Raw genomic sequence first — 21,542 nt, 5'->3', positions numbered from 1 at the left:
GCACAGCCCATCCTGTGGCTCCATGGCTGGCCTCCATCTGTGCCATCTGTCATTGAAACCTTCTCTGGGCATCAGGAGCATGATCATGGACAAGACTGGACAAAAGGCTAGGCCAACTGGACGTGACTTCCTGTTTACACTGCCAAGTTTATTACAGGAGCAGGCTGAGGGCAGAATTCACCAGAAAGCTTCTTCTTGTTGAGCTTCTTCCCTTTCCCTGTCCTGGTTTGCTCCATGCCTTAACCATATCACTTGCACTCCTCTGCAACCCACCCAGTGTGGCTTGTCCAGGACTGCATCCATGGGAACAGTGTGCCACATCCCAGAAAACCTTATTCTGGAAAAAACTGTGAGGGATTTGCTTAGGATCATTCCAGATGGACTGACAGACTGATTTATTTGAAAGGCAGGAACACAGACAGCGAGCGTCTAACCTTTGGTTTATTCTCCACAAGAAAAGTAAAGAGAGATGAATTCAATCCAGTTCTGCCACGTGGATGAAGCAGAGTCGGGACTCTAAATCACACACTTCAATATGGGATGCGGTGTCCCAAGCAACCCCTCTAACTGCTGCACCAAATCCTTCTTCTTCAGACAAGAATTTAGTTGGAGGGTGTAAAGGGATCTTATTTCTGCCTGGTCCACAGATGGCTCAGGAATCAACTTGTCATCCTGCCCTCACTGGTGGGCGTGAGCCTCAGAGGCGTTCTGGTTTGTTGGGTTCTGGGACAGGTATTGGCCAGGGTCAGGACTTCTGCCAGGCTGTGGTCTTGTTCCTTCTCTACTTTATGACCCTAGTCACATCACTGAGTCTTAGCTTCCTCCTCTGAAGGTGGGCTCTAGTGGCCATGCACCTGCCAGGCTGTTGGAGGCCTGGAGACAGCCAACCTAGAGGAGGATGCTCACCTTCATCAGAAACCAGAGTGAAGCCCAGCATCAAACCCCAGGGGGCAGGCAGAACTGAGACACAGAACAGGCAGAAGAGCTGGCTCAGCAGCCTCCATCAGCTATGAACAAACATACTGCACATGGCCCTGAACCAGTTGTTTCATTTCAGGGAACCCGTCCTACCAGGAGTTATGCGTGTGCATGGGGACATGCATTAAGGCACTGTTAGCAGCAAGAGACTGTTACTGTATTAGAATAAGTGATGGCCTCCCTTCCAGAAGAGCCAAACAGCAGTGACCCCACATGAGGCTTCTGTACTCCGCTGGGGACAGCTCCACACAAAACAGGCAGAAGAAGTAATCCAGACATGAGGATTACATTAACAGTAAAGAGTAATTGGGGGCTCGGCAGCGTGGCCTAGTGGCTAAGGTCCTTGCCTTGATCCCATATGGCCGCTGGTTCTAATCCCGGCAGCTCCATTTCCTCTCTATCTCTCCTCCTCTCAGTATATCTGACTTTGTAATAAAAATAAAATAAATCTTAAAAAAAACAAAAACAAAAACAAAAAACCAGTAAAGAGTAAAACCTCTTGGTGAATACTGCAAAGAGCAGTGTTAAGCCACCCTCTGCAACACCAGCTTTCCACATCAGAGCGCTGGTTCGAGTCCCACATGCTCTGCTGCCTCCTATCCAGTTCCCTAACGCACCTGGGAAAGCAGCAGGGGATGGCCTAAGGATAAGGGCCCTTGCCACCCATGCGGGAGACAGGACAGAGGCCTGGCCCAGCCCTGATCGTTGTGGGGAGTAAACCAGTACTTAGAAGCTATTTCTCTGCATCTCTCCCTCTCCCTTTCACTCTGTCAAATAAATTAATAATAAATGAAATGTCTTTAATTAAGACAGAAAAAAAAATGGTGGAAATTAGCCAAGCCAATAGGACACCAGGTAAGTTGCCTGCATTCAGTATCAGATTTGCTGAGCTAGATTCTCTGACCAGCTCCCAAATCCAGCTTGCACCACTGTAGGTCTTGGGGAGCAGCAGGGATGTTCCAAGTACTTGGGTTCCTGACATCATCATGAAAAATTAGGACCAAGCTCCTGGCTCCCAGGCTCAGCTCAAGCCACTGAGAACACTCAGGGAGTGAACCAGGAGATCAGGATTCCCTCTGTCCATTTGCCTTTTGAATAAATAGGTAAGCACACATATTACATGCTGCTGTAATTTAACTATTTGGGTCTTTATAATGACTCAGGCAAAAGCAGGGGCAGGCGTTGGTGCAGCACGTTGTCTCTGCCTGGGATGCTGACACATCCCAAATTCAAGCATCTAGCTTGAGTCCCAGCTCCTGCACTTCTGCTCCAGCCCTGGAATCCCTGCCATTTACACAAGGAGACCCCGAGGGAGTTCTGGGCTCCTGATTTGGGCCTGGCCCAAGCCTGGCTGTGGTGACCATTTGGGGAGTGAACCAGCAGATGAAAGACTTCTCTCGCTTCTTCATATAAAATTAAAATAAATTTTAAAACATCTAAAAGGAAAGGAAAACATCCAAATACAGGGCCGAGCACTGCAGCAGGGTCATAGGAGCTGGGTGAGTGTGTAGGAGTCTGTCCAGCAGGCAACTCAAGTCTCCTCACAGAAACCAATTGTGGGTCCTCCCTCTTGGGTCCTGGATTTTGATGGGCTCCAGGAGTAAGCACATGACCCACACATGACCGATGAGAGCTGTAATACAGGAAACTTTCTAAGGCGACTCTCCCCTATGGTTCAAGGCAGCGTGGGCGGGGCAGGCCTCACCTGGCTCAGGCGGTTCTGCAGCTCCTTCACCTGCTGCTCCACCTGCTGCTTCTCACCCTGCAGCCGCTCCACCAGCTGCAGCTTCTCCTGGCTCCAGTTGCGCTCGCTGATCTGCAGCTGCCGCGTCAGCTCCATGACAGCGCTGTAGGACTCGGCCAGCAGGTGCTGCTGCTCCTCACGTTCCCTCTGCAGGGCTGCCTTCCAGTCAGGCCCTGCCCGCTCTCCGGCACCCTTCCCAGCCTTCAGCTCCATCTGCGGGAAACAGCAGCCTGCAGCTGGCACCAGGCCATCCCTCATCCTGTCTCCCCCTGGGCACCAATAGCAAGTCAGGGAAAGAAGGTCCCCTGGAGAGACCCCCTCACCCAGAAAGCCTCCATGAACCTCCCTATGCAGAACAAACTCTGCTCACAGCCAGGCTTCCAGAGCATCCCACCTGGCCCACTGTGACCTGTGGATTTTGCAGGCACAAGCTCAGGATGGTTATGAAAACTCAGTAAGGTGACAACCATCTTGGGCACAAGGTGCCCTGATGGGGTTCTGTCCCACCACATCTGACCAGCAGGATGGGCTCTGGCTAGTAGGGTGCTTAGCTTGGTCTTCTCTCCTGGAAGGCTGGGACCACACACTGTCCCCCCACAGGTCCTGCTTTGAAGCATTCCCAGCCACTATAGGAATCACTCCAGCATGAAGGCCCTGGTAGCGGTGGAGGGAGGCAACCCTGAGGCTGGCAAGGGGCAAAGGTGCACACCCTCACGCCTCAAGGCCACTCCCCCGACCCAGCAGGCTCACATGGTGGTTCACATGGTGATCCCTTGGAGCTGGCTGGTCAGGTTCCACTTGAGAGAAGCACCTGCAGGGAAGGCAGTAGATGCTGGGATGTGCTGAGAGGCTGGGGACAGTGGACATTGTAGATGGGCTCAGATGGGCTGAGCAGCAGGGCAGGGGACACAGTGTCCCCAGGAAGAAGTCAGGAACCTTGATCATTGGGAAGGTGAGACTCGGGTCATGGCGAGCCAGGGGGCAGAGGTCTAGGAATCTGAGGCGCCACTTAGGAGCCGGGTGCCACTGGAGAGAAACTGAACCCAGAGATGTTTGTCTTCTATTTGTGCAGCAGCCATCCTCAGAGCATCCCTGACCAGGTACTGTGAGGCCTAGGGCAGGTGTGGGGGGGATGCCCCCTAAGTGTGGGTGGAGGGGCCCAATGGATCCTCATGCAGCATGCAGCAGGTCTCCAGTGGCCCTGCGTGTCCCCAAGCATTCACTGTTAAAAAAAAAAAATCTCAGCTCTTCATAAAGAACTAAGAAAGTGGGGCCTGGGGCTTCTCCCTTTATCTACCCCCTTACCCAGATATAGAAAAAAGAGAGAGAGAAAAAATGTGGAAGTAATGGTCTTACCCACTTTCCTGTAGCCCTTGACCCTTTGTGCCCAAATCAACTACATAAAGATTATCAAAATTAAATAATAATTTTTAAAAAAAAAAGAAGAAAGAAAGTGAGGCCTTCCCCCAGCTCTGAACATTAGAGCTGGGATGTCAAGAGGAAATCAGGACTGCCAGGGGTCATCAGGGCAGAGCCCACATGAATGGGTCTGGGTGCTATGCAGGAAGAGGCAGAACTGGGGAGAACCCCATCCACTCCGGGCTCCTGCCATACCACCCTTGTGTGGCCTCAGGGAACAGGAAGGGCCTCAGTGGGCAGCCCTGGATCTTGCAGTTCCAGCACTGCTAGCCCCAAAAAGCGTGCTTTCCTAGGGCTCACGAAGTGTGGGGATGGGTGGGCAGTGCTGGCAGGGAGACGTGGGTCTGGCTAACAAACACTCACAGACCTCCGCCAATTCCTCACCCTCCTTTCCTCACCTCTGGGTCTGGTGCCCTTGCTGTGTGAATCCAGGAAGAATGCTAGCCCCCTGGGGAAGAGGCGCCTAACCTGTGGGCAACTCACCTGGCTGGCATGACCCTTGAGCTCCGCCCGCTCTGTCTCCCAGGTGGCCTTGGCCTTGGCAAACTGCTGCTGCAGCTCCGTGAGGCCACGGCGCTCATCCCGGAGCAGCCAGCACAGTTCCTTCAGCGTCACCTTCATGTCAGCCAGTGTCTTGATGTACTCGTTGGGCTGCAGGCAGGAGGGCAAGGCCAAGGTCAGTTGCTTGGGGAGGGGAGCCTGTGCCTCCGGAGTGTGGGATGGGGAGGTGGACCCCTGTGCTGGCCGCCTCTTAGGCTGAAGCTGCTGCTGGCTTTATAGGAGCACAGGTCCTGCAGTCACAGGAAGGACCTGACCCAGAGCCAGCCCCACAGGGCCGTGGCTAGGGGCCCTCCACCCCAAGTCCCCAGCTCTGCTTCTCTGCTCTGGTCCACGGAGCCTCTCAAACTGTGCCTGGCCTGGCAGCCTGATCCTGCTGCTCCCACAGTTTCAGGGCCCCTGACCCCAGGCCACATGGCCTCTTCTACACACAGCCTGAGCCACAGCCAGCCCTGGGTTCTGTGCTACACCCCTGTACTCACAGTTTGTGCCACCATGGTCGTTCCTCCTTTCTCTACTCCACCCTTTAAATCCCACCACTGATGCAGATGGCCATGGCATAGCAAGTTAAGCCACCACCCGCAATGCCAGCATCCCATGTGGGCACCAGTTTGAGTCCTGGCTGCTCTACCTCTGACTCACCTCCCTGTTAATGGCCCAGGAGTTACAGAGGATGGCCCAAGTGACCCAGCCCAGCACTGACTATTGCAGTCAACTGGGGAGTAAGCCAGAGGATGGAAAAATCGCTCTATAATTTAGACTTTCAAATAAATAAATTGTAAAAACCAAATACTGATGGTTCCTGCTCTGTGACACACCCCTCTATTCTCTTGCCTGTGAACGCATGGCCCATCATGTGACCCCCTGTGCCCCCTCCACCATGTACTGCCTAGCACTAAGTACCTGAAGCCCCGTGGCTGGCAGCAGCCCTGTGCTGCTCTAGTGCCCAGGGCAGGACTCGGACCAGGGAAGCCAGCAGGAAAGGGTCACGGAACAGGTCAGCCAGGAGCAGGCAGGTCTGAGCACTCACTGTGTTCTGGGTCCAGCTGTCCCCCGAGGAGGCCTTGTTATCTGAATGCTGGGCGTTGATCTCCTCTTCCTCCATCAGCAGGTACAGCTCCTTCATGCTATTCACCTAGTTTTTAAAAATCACACTCAGAGAGCCAGCCCAGCAGCACAGTGGATTAAGCCACTGCTTACAAGGTCAACATCCCATATAGGCACCAGTTCAAGTCCCGGTGACGCCACTTCCAATCCAGCTCCACACAGAAAATGGCCCATCTCTAGCTATTACAGTCATCTGCAGAGTAAACCAGTGGATGCAAGATATGTCTCTGCCTGTCTATGTAACTCTGACTTTCAAGTAAATAAATATTAAAAAAGAAGGGGCGGCAGCAGATTGCAGGGAGGATATCAAGCCACTAGCTGCAGACTCTGGTAGGAAGCCCAGGGAGCAAGGGCACTTCACGGCCAGGCAGTCACAGGCAGTTTAGTCTGGCACAAACTTTCCAAATCTGAACTTGAGCCTTGGGCACCATCTAGGTCAAGGGTCACAGAACAGTCGGACTCTGTTGGTCCCAAGGACCATGAACCACACAGGAGTAACTCAGAAATAACCATGTGGCCAGACTGGGCTAAGGCAAGTACTCTGGCTGCAACAGAAAGGCCCAGGCACTCAATGGTGACAAAGGTTTGGGTACACAACGGGGACCCCTCCTTGGAGAGACTCATGGCTGACAGATTTGGGAATCTAGTTCAGGATGGGCAAGAAACAAAGTGAGGCCATTGTCTGAGGTGCTTCTCCCCATCACTCATTCACTCACTCACTGACTGATCAACTGAATTAGGGCCGCAATAAAGCCCCCAGGCCCTGTGTGGCGAGCAGGGGATACGGCCAAAAGTGAGACAGAATCTCTGTCCCCACACAGTCACATCTCAGTAGTGAAAAAAACAACTCAGAAAAGTATGAAATGTCAGGAGTTATATGAGTGCATGTGGTGGCAGATGCCATGGAGAAGGAGAGGCAGAGAGGAGCTGGGACATGCTGCACGCAGGTGGCCCAGGGAGGGGATTCACAGAAGGCGATATGTGGGCACAGCACTGGCAGGCATTTGGTGTGGCAGTTAAGATGCCTCCTGGGACATCCCAGAGCACCTGAGTTCTAGCCCCGGGTCCAATCCACAGTCCCGCTTGCTGCACCCCGGCAGGCACCCCAGGGACAGCACCAGTACTCAGCCTGGTTTCCGGCTTCAGCCTGGCCCACCCCTGGCCGATGCTGGCATGCAGAGAGTGAAACAGCATGTGGAAGACCTTTCTACCTGCTTTCAAAGCTGCGAATAAGCCGTGGGAATCTCTAAAAGGGGAGAATTTTGAAGAGGGATTCCCGATGGCTCTGATGTAGAAGCAGGCTAAAGAAAAGCCACGGAGAGAGAGAGGAAGGGAAGCGAGGTTGGAGAGTGATGCCACAGTAGCCAGGACACCTCAGGGACTCCGGGTGACCCAGGAGTCAGGGGAGGTTGAGAGCAGAGGTAGGACGCTGAGCAGACCTTCAGCCTCACGAGCTCGCTCTCAGCAGCCATGCTGAACTCTGGCACACTCTGGGGCTGCTGCAGAGCCCAGCCTGCCAATTGCACAACACCTTCTGCACCTGCTGAACACATGAGGGGGTCACAGCAACCCCCCTGACAGGAAGTGACAGTGGCTTGGCCAGGGCTCGGGGGGATGCCTTAGACGCAGCACAGGCTGTCAAGGCAGAACGGGCAGCACCTGCTGACATTACCTGGGGAAACGAAAGAGCTGGAGGAGTGTGCGAGACCCAGCCTAAGCAAGAAGGAATCTTCATGAGCTACAGGGTGAACAGGAGCAGAGGGGACAGCAGGATTTCTTTTTTGAAAGATGTATTTATTTGTTTGAATGGCACTGACAGTTAGGGGGAAAAAGAACTTTTACCTGCTGGTTCAAAAAGCCAGGCTAAAGCAAGAGCAGGAACTTCACCCTGCCTTCCAACACACACTTGAGTCACCTTCCCCTGCCCCCGCAGGCGCATTACCAGGGAACTGGATTTGAAGCAGAGCAGCTGGGACTTGCACGGGCACTGGGACAGGGGATTCTGGCAGGGTCAGCAGCTTCCCCTGGCTTGGGACACACTATTTGCAAAGGTTCCCAGACATATGAGGTGGGGTGGGAGTAGCAAGACAAAGAGACTACAGCTCTGTGGCTCACAGATGCCTGTGCTTCAAGCATCCAACTGGAACTCCATATCCAAGAAAGGTCACGGAAGCCACAACCCGAGGGAGTGAGGGCAGGTTAGGGGATCTTTACCTACAGAAGTGATGTCAGAGATAAGGAGGAACAGCTCAGAGGGGAAGGAAAACCAAGAATAGGGTATCCTGGGACTGCGTGAAGAAGGGGCCCAGGAGTCAGGTGCCCACGAGGCAACTCAGGATGTATAGCATTGTGGGGGGTTCCAGAGTAGGGTGTCAGACCCAGAGTCTAGACTGGTCTGATCTTGCTGAGGCAGCCACGGGTGGGACTTGAAACTCAATATATGTGTAGCAGGCTACTTTTTTCAACTGCTAATTGTGCAAGTTAGATACACCCAAATTGCCCTGGGATGAAAAAAGTTTCCCCACCCAGGACCTATGCAGACATCTGGACAGTATCATAGACAGATGTGCAATTCCCTCGGGAGGCCTTGGCCAAGTGCATTTGGAATCTCATAGGACTCCACAGGGTATCCAACATGGATACTGCCTAACAGCACAAGTAAGGCCTGCAAAGCATGCCAACCTCAGCCCCTAACAACACTACGCACACAGTGCTCACCCATACCTCGAGGAAGTCATCGCCCTCGCCGGGTAAGACCTTGCCCTGCCGCCAGCGCTTGAGGAACCACCGGAGCTTCATGAAGAGTAGCAGGAAGTTGTGCTTGAACTGCTGCGACTCCTGCACCAGCATGTTCTTCTCCTGGCTCCAGAACTTCTGCTCCAGTCGTCGTTGCAGGCTTAGGCTCTGCAGCTCAAACTCCCGCCTCAGCAGCGCCCTCTGCTGGTCCTCCTTCAGCTGCCGGAGTGGGGGAGGTGGGGAACACCAGCTGGAGCAAGCCCAGCCAGCTCTGGGGTTCCAGTCCCTCATCCCAGGGCAGGGAAGGTCTCTGCCCCATGGCAGGAAGGAGACCCGTGGCGGGGAGGGTTGGGTGGGGGGTGGCTAGCAACTCAAGTGCTGCCCTCTGCTGCGCCAGAGAGGAAAAACACCCAAATAGCAGCAGCAGCAGCAGCAGCGGCCCCACAGTCACAAATTACATCAGGCACTGAAAGTGTGGCCACAGTCACTGAGCGCCTACCACGTGTCAGAGATTGTCAACTACCTGCCACAGGTCCCACATGGACTCACAAAGAGGAAGCTGGAGGGGTGGGTGATGCGGGGGGTGACCACAGGGACAGCTAAGAGAAACAGGCAGCAAGGCTGGCTGGGGAATGATCTAGTCCCAGCCCCCTTTGCCCTGGATGTGCAACCTGGGCAAAGCACTTCAGTTCTTGGGGGAAGGGGAGTCCTTGATTTTCCCATTTGTAAAATGGGGACATCTAGGGGGACAGCGCGAGCATGGAAGGATATCATGTGTGGACAGCATACAGCTGGAGCTTCATAAATGTTTCTCTGACAAGTCCAGGACCCCAGCGCGGTGTAGCCTGGGCACCATAACAAGTGCAGGCACTCTCCCAGTGCAGCCCAGGTTTCCTTAGCATTCTCACCTTCGGAAGACCCTGCCCTTAGGGCAGGAGAAGTTGGAATGGGGGCAGGGATGGCCTGGGCACCACCCACCTGGGCCAGTTTCTGGTTGAAGCTGTCAGCCTCCTCCTTCCTCAGCTGCCGCTCCTGGGAGAGCTGCTCCTGCAGGCCGCGCAGGCTGTCGTGGGCCTCGGCCAGCACCAGCTGCAGCTCCTTGATCTTGGGTGGGGGTGGTGAGAACAGGTGAGAAATCATACTATTCCTGAGCCTAATGGGAAACCTAAACAGAACCCTAGCCGTAATCCTAACGATTACATTATCACAAGAGTGGTTCAACCACTAAACCTAATCATGATTAAAAAAAAAAAAAATACTCCCCTGCCACCACAGGGCTGGTATGGTGACAAGGCGGGCTAATCTTCTGCCTGTTTCACCAGCATCACACATGGGTGATGGTTCATGTCCTGGCTGCTCTACTACAATCCAGCTCCCTGCTTATGGCCTGAGACAGCAGTGCAATATGGCCCAAAGCCTTGGGACCCTGTACCTGCATAGGAGACCCAAAAAAAGTTCCTGGTTCTGGACTCCTGGCTTTGAATGGGCTCAGCTCTGGCTGTTGCAGCCATCTGGGGAGTGAACTAGCAGATTGAAGAACTTTCTCTGTCTCTCTTCTCTATAAAAATCTACCTTTCAAAAAACATGAACCAGTCAAGCTATCAAGTCTAGCATGGTTAGTTACCAGACTGATGCTGTAGCACAGCAAGTGAAGCTGCTGCCTGCAATGCCACAATCCACATGGACACTGGTTTGGGTCCCAGCTCCCTGCTCACAGCCTGGCACCCAAGCCCTGCCTGCTCAGTCCTGACCCACCTCAGAGGCATAGGAGTCCTTGTCTTCAGCTCGGTAAGGCCTAAAGCTCCGGTGGGGGTCGGTCTTGGAGTCAAGGTCACCAGCACGGAAGGCCTCTCGGATGCGGGGCTCCCATTCGGGCAGGTCCCTGAAATCAGGCGGCTGCCCCAGGAGGCATGGGCAGGAGAGACCAGATGAAACCATAGCAAGGCCCAAGGAACACCAGGAAAACAGCTCCCACCCCACTTGAGACCCTGACCACTCCCACCACTCAGAGTGCTGGGAATCCTGCCCTCCCCGCCACGGGTTCCCTTCTGCTCTTGAGTGCTCATGGAGTACTCATCAGGCGAGTGCAGAGTGAAAGACTATTTTGTGTCTTGGGCACAGACCTGCTGAGTCAACCCACCCTGTCCTACCAAGAACCAAGAGCAACCCTCAACCTGGGCCAGCCTGTTTGCTGCAAAGGCCCAGATCATGTCAGACCAGCATTGAGTAGCTGCTCAAAAAAGAACAAATCGTCCCCATCCGGAAGTGAATAGATCTCAGCGCTCCTACTCAGATCCATACCAACGTGCCCTGCTGTCCAAGTCCAGTCCACCCCTTTCTCCGCTCAGTTCCTGGGACCTGTCGTACTGTCCACCTCTGACAGGAGCTGTGCTTGACACACAGCTGGTCCCTCTGCTCAGAGACTCCTCCCAGAGTGACCCACCCTATCTACCACTGCTGAGATCAGAGGCCTTCCCAGAGCCCAGCACCTAGGTCGAGAGCCCTGGGCAGGAAAGCATGTCCTGCAGGAGGCTCTGTGGCGCAGTGATGAGCTGCTGCCCACATCCCACCCCACAGGTGGCATCGAGTCCCACCGACACTTCCATCTACTTTCCTGCTAATGCACCCAGGAGGCAGCAGAGGATGACTCAAGTCCTTGAGACCCTGCGACCCTCGCGGGAGACGCTGAGGTAACCCCTGGCTTCAATGAACCAGTAGATGGAAGATTTTCTGCCTCCCACTCTATCACTCTGCCTTTCAGATGAATAAATACACTTACAAAGAGATTTGCTGATTTAGTTGAAAGGCAGTTATACAGAAGGAGAGAAAGTGAGCTACGGTCTATCCACTGGTTCACTCCCCAGATGGCCACACGGCCAAAATGGCCGGTGTTTGATAAAGCACATCTCTTACACAGCTGCAGGGGCCCAAGCACTTGGACCATCATCTGCTGCCCTCCAGGGGCATTAGCAGGCAGTCTGGATTAGAAGCAGAACAGCCAGGACTCGAACCGTCGCAGGCAGAAGCTTAAATCTCTGTGCCACACACTGCTCCCTAAATAAATCTTTTTAAAACATACATTTATTTGAAAAGAGAATCTTCCATCTGCTAATTCACTCCCTAAACGGTCCCTCAATTCCATTTCTAAGAATAAAGCTATATATGAACAGAGACCAGAACAAGCAAATCTACTCATGAATATTCACAGACCACGTGTCCTACCCAGGACACGAATGTGGTGTTTCTGTGCATGATGTCAGACACACAAGCAGAAATAGTCTGTGAGTATCGCTTGGGCCATGAAGCAAATGGCTATTCTACTTCCGACCCGGTTCCCTACAGAGAAGCCTAGGAAAACAAGTGCTTGAGCCCCTGCAGCCCTGTGGGAGACGTGGGTAAAGTTCCTGGCTCCTGGCTTTGGCCTGGCCCAGCCCCAAGTATGGTAGCCATTTACGGAGTGAATCTGCAGGTGGAGGATCTCTGTGTTTCTACCTCCCTCCTCAGTAACTCTGCCTTTTAAACAAATACACTTTTTTTTTCAAATAAAGGACAAAGAAATATAATATGAATAACATGATCTGGGTACCAGTTTGAGTCCCTCTTGCTCCACTTCCAATCCAGCTCCCTGGAAACACAGCCAAAGATGGCAGAAGTCCCTGGGTCCCTGCACCCACATGGGAGCTCCTGGCTCCTGGCCTGAGCCTGGTCCAGCTCTGGTCTTTGGAGCCATTTGAGGAGTGAACCAGTAGAAGGAAAATTTCTCTCTTCTCCCTCTACTTCTCCCACACTGTAACTCCGTATTTCTCTCTCTCTCTCTTTTTTAAAATTTATTTATTTTTATTGCAAAGTCAGATATACAGAGAGGAGCAGAGACAGAGAGGAAGATCTTCCGTCCAATGATTCACTCCCCAAGTGAGCGCAACAGCCAGTGCTTTGCCGAACTGAAGCCAGGAGCCAGGAACTCCCTTCCAGGTCTCCCACACGGGTGCAGGGTCCCAAGGCTTTGGGCTGTCCTCCACTGCTTTCCCAGGCCACAAGCAGGGAGCTGGATGGGAAGTGGAGCTGCCGGGATTAGAACTGGCACCCATATGGGATCCTGGCGTGTTCAAGGCAAGGACTTTAGCCGCTAGGCCATTGCACTGGGCCCAACTCTGTCTTTCAAATAAACAAGTAAGTCTTGAAAACAATAATAAAATACTTGCGGCATGCCTTCCTAACCAGGTTAAGTACTAGCAGAATTACTGTCTCAAATCAAACAAGGATCATTGGCACATCTGTCTCCCCCTTGAGCTCCCAGAAAAATAAAGCAGGTCCCTTTCTTTCATCACCAGATAAAAATCAGTGACAAGGTCAACAGCAAAAGCAACAGGGCCCAGTCAGCCTGGCTCACCTGGAAGTCGGAGCCGAGGTCTTTGGTTATAAGAAGCTCCTTGGAGGACCCCTGGGAGCCCAGGGCGGGCGACCCTGGGAAGGGTTCGGACTGTTCCTTGCCGCAGCCAACCAGGCCTGCATCCACCTTTCGTGTGAAGGCGTTGAGCTCTTGCTGCAACACGCCCAGCCGCACCAGGAGAGCGTGCAGGAGCTTGGCGTCGCGGGGACCCTCACTGTTGTCCGGGGCTTCATGCGGCCGCAGGTCGGCACACTCATTGTCCAGACACAGCCGCAGGCCTGCAGAGAAGCCGTTGGCGTCGGCTGCCAGCACGTCGATAGCCTTGCTGAGCAGGGCAGCCTGCTCCCGCAGCCCGGGCAGCACGTCGGCCTCCCGGGCTCTGCAGAGTCGGCCAGCATGCGACTCGGGGACCTCGCCGGGGGGTGTGGGTACACACTGGGCCGAGTCCCCGGCCTCGGCGTCCGTCTCCAGCATGGGCCGTGTGCTCTGGCATGAGGCCAGGTCACAGCGCTGCAGGTTGGAGAGCAGCACACGGTTCTCATATTGGAGCTTCTTCACCTTGCCACTGAGCTCGCCAATCTGCAGCTTGGCGGCCGCCAGCTCTTCCTGCGAAGGCTCGCTGAGCACGGAGCAGCTATCCTCCGACATAGTCACGTCCAGTTCGTGCTCTGCGCGGTACTTGGCCAGCTCGCCCAGCAGCAGCTTGTTCTGGTCCTCCAGCTCAGCAGAGGAGCGTCGCAGCAGTTCCGCCTCCTCTTCCACAAACTGCAGGTGTCTCCGCAGCTCGGCCAGGCTCTCTCCGCACTCGCCACCACCTCCCAGAGCCGAGAAGGCGAGCCGGGCCTCGGGCCCCGAGCAGCCCCCGCCGTGGTCCTTCATGTCGTCCATCTCGGCGCGCAGGCCGCGGTTCTCCACCTCCAGCTCCACGATGCGGCGGCTCAGCAGGTTGGCCTCCTCCTCCACCAGCTTCAGGTGCACCTTGAGCTCGGTCTCGCGCGAATGCGGTGCGTCGGCCAGCTCCTCGGCGGACAGCGCAGCGTCCAGGTCCCCGTAGAGCGAGCGGTACTTGAGCAGCTCCTCCTTCATGCCGTCGTTCTCCTTGGCCAGCTTCGTTAGTTTCTTGCACATGAGGGCAGACTCCTCCTTGGCGAAGTGCAGCTGGCACTTGAGGTCGGCGCTGTCCTCCTGAGGCCCCAAGACACCACCCACAAAAGGTCAGTGCATCTCCCTACCGGCAAAGAACTGCGAAGTAAGGATGGAGCCCACATGTAGCCCCTGGGGGGTGGAGTAGGGGACAATTCACACCCTGCCCAGGCAACTGCTGCTGCTACAGCTGTATCACTGAGACTATGGTTCCTTCATCCATAAAATGATGGTTCCCGCACAGAGCCATGCAGAGGATTAAATGAGATGCTATATGCCAAGAGCCTGGCACCCTGGGGGCTGAAGGACTCTGGGTCTGGCCTGGGCAGCATGTAACCCGCAGGTAGAGGCAAAGGAAACCCAGGCCAGGAGAGTTGAAGGAACTTGTTCTGACTACATGGCAAGCAAGAGGCAGAGCCAAGCCCTAACCCAGGCCTCTGCAGGTGGTCCCACCTGTGCTGTCCTGGGAAGTCAGCCTGCAGCTGCCAGAGAAAGACTGTGGGCTGGAGTGAGGCTTGGGGAATCAGAGTGTGCAGTGGGGACAAGCACATGCAGGAGGGGAAGACGGGGTGGAAGGAAAGGATGGGCGGGAGGTGTGCGAGGGTCCCCAGCCTCCTGGAGATGGAGATGAGGGCCTGCTGCCTTGTACCTGCACTGAAGGCTTCTTGTCTGTCTTCCCCAGTGAACGGGTTCCTCTTTTCTTCAAGGAATGCTGGAGGGAGGGAAAAAAAAAACCAGAAAGCTGAAAAGTTCACAAGGTGACAGTTTCCATATCTGGGTGCCCTGAAAGTCCAGCCAGCCCAGCCCAGGCTATGCAATGACCGGCACCCACTGCTGAGCCACTGGTGCCTCCAGACCCCGCAAGGACACTGCCGATGGGGCACAGGCAGGGAGCAATGAGCACCCCTGCTCCCAACTCCTCTCTCCCCTCATGGTGACCCAGTGTGCCTGGGCCAACCCCTGGACATCTGGGCTTCTGCCCGGGATGACTTTTCATTCATTCAACAGAGGTTTCTTGAGCATTTATCATGTGCCTGGCATACTCAGGTTTGGAGAACATGGCAGTGAACAAGACAGAAGAGGAGCCCGGATTGGGTGTTGTGTATTTTGCCAGACTGAGACACTCATTACCACTCCCGCTGACCCAGATTCATGGGCCACTGGCTGAGGGGAGCCACCTTGCCCAAGGTCACCTTGCTCCCTCTTGAGATGGAGCCCACATCCCATGATTGGTCCCCTTACCAAATTCCAAGGAGCCCAATCCAGAGTGTTCCGTGGCATCAGCCACAGGTGCCACTAGGCCAGAGCTCTACCTCTACCTCTGCTCTTCCCAGGAGACTCTTCCAGCAACTTCTGCATGCAAATCCCAACCACAGGGAACCGACACACCACTGGGAACTTCAATTCAGAATGAATGCTAACAGATCAGACAAATTCGGGCACATTTGACCTTAATTACACAGAAGGCTTCACGATGGTCACAAGAGAGACTAGACTGATCAAACATCCAGAAGCAGGGTGGGCACTGGGGTACAGAAGGGTAAGCTGCCCAGGTCAGAGTGGCATTTGGGAGTCCTGATTTCTCTGCATCCGATCCACATCCTGAAAGGCAGCAGGTGATAGTGGAAGCACTTGGGTCCCCGCCACCCATGTGGGAGACCCAGATAGGGCTCCTGGCTTAGCCCAGCCAGAGTGGGTGCAGAGATTTGGGGAGTAAATCAGTGGAGGAAAGACCTCAGTGTTTATCTCTGCTGTCTCCAGTTCTGCCTTGTAAGTAGAATGAAAAATGACAATAAGTAAACATGAAAAAAAATCCAGTGGTTTAGTGGCTAGAACACTTGCATGCAACATCAGACCACCTGGGTTTGACACCTGCCCCAACTCCTGATTCCAGCTTCTTGTAGAGGCAGCCCCTGAAGGCAGTGGTGTTGTTGGCACAAGTAATAAAGTCCCTGCCACCCACTATGGGAGACCTGAATTGAGTCCCTGGCCTCTGCTCCAGGATCTAGCCCAGGCCCAGCCACTGTGACCATTTGAGGAGTAAATCAGCAGATGGAAGTTCTGTCCATTTCTCCTATTCTCTCTCGGCCTTTCAAATAAGTTTAAAGCGGGAAAAAAAGTTAAAAAAAATCCAAGTTAGAGGTTTACCCTGGTTTGAACATTACCCACTGCATACATGTAGCAAAACATCATAGGGGACCCCAGAAATATGTAGACCACCTCAAGGGGGCCCGGCATGATAGCGTAGTGGTTAAAGTCCTCGCCTTGAACGCACTGGGATCCCATATGGGCACCGGTTCTAATCCCGATGGCTCCACTTCCCATCCAGCTCCCTGCTTGTGACCTGGGAAAGCAGTGGAGGACAGCCCAAAGCCTTGACCAGGCTCCTGGCTTCGGATTGGCTCAGTTCCTGCCATTGTGGCCACTTGGGGAGTAAACCATCGGACAGAAGATCTTCTTCTCTGTCTCTCCTCCTCTCTGTATATCTGCCTTTCCAATAAAAATAAAAAATAAATCTTAAAAAAAAATAGATTAAAAAAAAGGATAACTTAGGGTTAGGTCTCTGATGTATTTAAATTACTTCCCAGGAGATCCATGAACACAGGGAGAGATGGAGAGGAACTCCAGGAGGGCTTTCATGTTTATCTCAACACCCAATCAGATCCTAAGGTGATCTTTTGACATGCAAACGATACAGGAAGGTGGAAGCTGACCTTTCAGAGGCTGTGGTGGTGCATGGATGGCTCCAGGGGTCTCAGGTGGAGAGGTTAAAGGGGAGCTGGGGTTGGACCACCAGCCTTCCAGATCTGGCCACATCCACTCCAAGCTGATGGGGAGCAGCTGTGGCCTAAGCTGGGATCCAGGGCACGGGGCTTCTCCCTGCGTAAGCACAGTGCCTACAGCACTGCAGTAGCCCAGCGCAGCTGGCCAGAGCTCTCTAAATGCACAAAGGGGTCCCAGGCATCACTCAAGGTCAGATGAGACCCACAAAGCCAGGCACACATGGCCACATGCAACAGGATTCCAACATGAAATGTCCACAGTAGGCAAATCCTGGCTTCGGATCGGCTCACTATGTCTCTCCCTCTTTATTATTTGAAAGTTGGCTTTTCAAATAAATAAATTTAAGAGAGAGAAAGATGCTGCATCCCACACTGGAGTGCCTGGGTCCAACCCTTGCCTCTAGTCATTGTACCTGCTCAGCCCATTGCAGACATTGGAGGATCAGACAGACACATGGAAGCATACTGATTGGAAGTACATGCAACACCATCCACCCTCCCCTAACTCCCTACGAATATGAAGTGCTTCCTCTGTTAGGCAGCTACCACCACTTGCTAGGGTAAGGGAATGATGGTTTTCAAGAACAGTAAGAAAGTGTTGAATGGCTGGAACCCTGCAGAAAGGATAGTGCAGGCAGGGGAGGGGCTGAAGCAGGAGCTTTCCCTCCCTCACCTCCCCAGTGCCTGGAGGATGCCCAGCAGCCCCAGAGGGAAAACAAGACAGCCTCAGAGGACACAAAGACCTCCTTCCCCACTATGGGCAGCAGCTGGGCAGGTGGCTGGGGGGGGCGGGGAGATGCTGACCTCCTAAGAAAGCCAGGCCTTGTCAGAGGCCCTTTGTGGGGTCCCTGGGGTGAAGCCAGTCCATACCCAAGAGGCAGATGTGCTGGCCCCAGGGCCTAAGGAGAGTGTATCAGGGCCTGAGTGCAATAGGCGTGCAGTGGCAGGTCCCAGTCCCCACCAGCACCTCACAGGCTGCCTTGGCATAGGGGGACCCTAACAGGAGCCCTAGCTCCGTCCTCCCCAGGAGCTACCTCCAGCCCAGGCCAGAGAACACAGCGCCAGGGGACCTGTTGCCCCACGTGGCCAGGAAACAGAGAGCCTGGGAGGAACTCCCACGAGCCTCCTGTCACAAGGGCTGATGGCACTGGAAACACAGAGGTGGGGCCGAGGTTGGGGGTGGGACGGGGTTGGAGGGGTGCACCTCTAAGACGTGGGTATCCTTCCTGCAGAATGGCCGGTGGGGGAGACTCTTTGGAAGGAAGGAACAAAGAGCAGCTTAGCCCCAACCTCCCAATCAAATGGCCAACTGCAGCCAGTGACTCACAACAGAGCTACTCTTCAATAGAAGGTTTCTCCAGGGAGCAGCAGAAACATGGTAACTAAGGCAATGTTCCTAGAGGCCCACAGCTGGTGAGGCCTGGGATAGTACAAGGACAAGCCCCCTTCTCAAACAGCCCTGGAAACAAGGGACTACTTTTCCCATTTATACATAAACAACCTGAGCATCAGCATGATTTGCCCATGGTTGTGGTCATCTGCAAGTAAGGAATGGAGGGCAGAATTCAAACCCAGGCTTGGGATGGGCACTGGGTACAGGTGGATGCCTACTTCCCATGTCAGGGAGTCCAGGTCCAGTCCTGGCTTTGCTTCTGACCCACTTCCTGTTCAAGTGCATCCTGGGAGGCAACAGGTGTTGGCTCAAATACTTGGGTCTCTGCTACACATGTAGGTGTGAGTTCTAGACTCCTGGCTTCCACCTGACCTAGCCACAGCTATTCTGGGTAGTTGATGAGTGAGTCACTGGATGGAAAATCTCTCTATGTCCATTCATTTGCCTGCCAGCTGGCCAGCCAATTAACCACCTAGCCCCATGCGGTTCCAAGTTTGGGTTTGCCCTGTACCACATGGACAAGGGCTGGACAGCACTAGATAACAGCGGGACTGGGATCTGAACACATGAGATCTGGTGTCAGGCTCAGCATCTTCCCCAATCATGAGGTGGGAAATCTACTGAGAGGGGAAGGGGCTCATCCAGGTGAGCAGCCCCTCACAGGTTCAGAGGACACAACAGGGGTCTAGGAAAACCCTGAATGCAGCCAGGAGGGCAGGGGCCTGCGGGTCAGGAGGTGGAGAGTGTTGGGTTTGAATCCCCTCTGTCTTTCCAGGCCCATCTGTTTACAGCAACTCAACTGGGTGGGAGGGGTTATACCAAGAGGGCTGAAAATGCAGTGTCCCACACTTGCACAGTGCCCACATTGGCCGTGGACCACAGCAGCGATGGAGTACATGACCCAAATGTGAGCAAAGGTAACAAGGTCCACCCACACCATGGATCATTGCCCAGCCAGAAAAAGCAATCAAGTTCTGACACAGCCCCAGTGTGGATGGCTGAGCTCTGCAAACCGATGTTGAGTGCACCTGTCACCAAAGAGTCCGTGCCACATGACTCAGTGGCAATGAGGAGCCCAGAGCCCAGCAAAGCCACCCTGGGAACAAGTACACTCATGGCCACCAGGGGCTAGAGGGCACAGGGGGTGAGGAAATGTTCTGGAATTCAGGACAGCTGCACTACATCAGAATGTTTTGAAAAAAAAAAATCACTGAAATGTGCACTTTAGAAAGGCGACATGCATGGTATGTGAATCAAACTATGATTTTTAAAAAAATGAGAGAATGGGTATAACGTGACAATCAAGAGGAACACATGTTAGCACTCCGCTGCACAGGAGGGTGACTGCAGTTCACGGCAATGTGCTGTGTATTTCCAAGGAGCTAGAAGAGAGGACGCAGAGTGTGGGCACCAGAGGGATGATGAGTGTTTGCCATGTTAGGCTAATTGCCGTTCCTGTAATTCTTACCACATGCATGTATTAAAATATTGCATTGGGCCCGAAGCGATAGCCTAGTGGCTAAATCCTCACCTAGCATCCACCGGGATCCCACATGGCACTGGTTCGTATTCTGGCTGCTCCACTTCCCCTCCAGTTCCCTGCTGGAGCTAAGCTGATCTAAAATCAGGAGCCAGGAACCTCCTCTGGGTCTCCCACACAGAAAGTCACATCAGCATTGCCCCGGGCTTTCAGCCTAAAACACATGGAGTGGGAGGGGCTGCTGGTGTCCTGAGGTCACACTGAGACCAGCTGTTCACTCTCCCTGTGTCCTGCAGAGCCGTCTCCCTGGCAACGCATCAGCTCTAGCCACGGGCTCCTGCTCCTAGCCGGGTGCCATGTTGTGATGGCAGAAGCAGACCTCTCAGGGGTTGTGGCCCTGGCAGCAGATTCACTAAGGGACTCTCGTCTCCATAGAAACCCTATCAGGAAGGAGGGGAGGGAGGGAGAGGGCAGATAGCAAACACACAGAGGCCTTGCTCTCCTGTCCATGACCCTGAGATAGAAGGGGCCGGATGAGCCCTCTCGCCAGGGGAGGGCCTCAGTAACTTCTGAGCAATCACACCATGCCTGGCTTCACAGAAGACTCCTCACATCTCATAGTACTTACACACATTTATTTTTATTTATTTGAAAGGCACACACACACACACACATACACACACACCCCTACCTACCTACCTACGTTCTTACCTACATATTTCTCCCACTGCTGATTCACTTCCCATGCAGCTCCCTGCCTGTGGCCTGGGAAAGCAGTTGATGATGGCCCAAAGCCTTGGGACCCTGCACCTGTGTGGGAGACCCACAGGAGGCTCCTGGCTTCGAATCGGCTCAGCTCTGACTGTTGCAGCCACTTGGGGAGTGAACCAACGGATGGAAGATCTGTCTGTCTCTCCTTTCTGTAGATCTGACTTTCCAATAAAAATAAATACATCTTTAAAAAAATCATCTTGCAATAATGTCATGTGGCAGCAGCTAAAGCCACTAGTTGTGACACTGACACCCAATATGGGCACCAGTTCAAGTCCAGGCTGCCCACTTCCAATCCAGTTCTCTGCTAATGTGCTTGGCAAATAGCAGAAGATGGTCTAAGCACAAGGGCCCCTATGGGAGACCTGGATAAAGGCTGAGGAGCAAATCAGTAGATGGACCATTTACATATTCTCTCTCTCTCTCTGCCTTAAAAAAAAGAATCATTTTTTTTTTTAATTAGCCTTTCACAGAGGTACTGAATTTTTGAGTCCACCTGCTGTTTTCCTAACAGGACCCGACTAAATGATTCTGCAGGCATTCCACAGCCCACAGGCCGGACGCTCCCCACCCCTGCTCCAGGGAATAACATTGCCACAGCCCTGGAAGTGCAAACAACCCAAGTCTCTGGTTTCCGCTCAGCTGGGGTTACAGGCTCATACACTGAATGTGGGGGAGGGAGGAAGTGCCAAGCTAGCTCTCTCCTTATCATGTCCTCATGGTGCCCCCAGGTCATTCATACAAGGGCTGCAGGTTGGGGTTGAGGAAACATGCACTCAGGGCTGCAGGCTGGGGTTGTTGGGGGAGCCCAGGGAAACTGTTCTGCGGGCCCCAGCCTCATCTGTACCACAGGGACAGGTTGGCTACCAAGGCCTTCCCCTCTCCATCTCACAGGTGTCAGCAATGAAGTGGCAAGGCAAATGGGCCTAGCACCGTGGGCCAGGCCCCAGGGGAAGAGGCTGCATGCAGGGAGGGCCTTTCCTGGCCCTACAACCAGCCAGCCCCTTGTAGCAGCCTTCTGTGGCGCTGCAGAATGGCCA

At 53.9% G+C, this 21,542-nt stretch overlaps 1 protein-coding gene across 2 annotated transcripts in view; it reads right to left on the bottom strand.

The window, feature by feature from the left end:
* The window catches only part of SOGA1 (suppressor of glucose, autophagy associated 1), a 78,702-nt gene that overhangs the window by 10,788 nt on the left and 46,372 nt on the right, over positions 1–21,542 (bottom strand). For both annotated transcript variants that reach the window (XM_058679918.1, XM_004585790.2), the window contains exons 4-11: positions 14,725–14,787; positions 12,933–14,117; positions 10,298–10,438; positions 9,521–9,646; positions 8,531–8,761; positions 5,730–5,834; positions 4,625–4,792; positions 2,684–2,935 (exon numbers count right to left, since the gene is read on the bottom strand). In XM_058679918.1, coding sequence (XP_058535901.1) covers positions 2,684–2,935; positions 4,625–4,792; positions 5,730–5,834; positions 8,531–8,761; positions 9,521–9,646; positions 10,298–10,438; positions 12,933–14,117; positions 14,725–14,787 — 2,271 coding nt within the window. The remainder of the gene's footprint in view (positions 1–2,683; positions 2,936–4,624; positions 4,793–5,729; positions 5,835–8,530; positions 8,762–9,520; positions 9,647–10,297; positions 10,439–12,932; positions 14,118–14,724; positions 14,788–21,542) is intronic.

This window comes from Ochotona princeps, chromosome 22 (genome assembly GCF_030435755.1).
Source record: "Ochotona princeps isolate mOchPri1 chromosome 22, mOchPri1.hap1, whole genome shotgun sequence".
NCBI classification, from domain to species: domain Eukaryota; kingdom Metazoa; phylum Chordata; class Mammalia; order Lagomorpha; family Ochotonidae; genus Ochotona; species Ochotona princeps.
The sequence above is the reverse complement of the archived record's forward strand: the minus strand, read 5'-3'. Positions and strand labels throughout refer to the sequence as shown.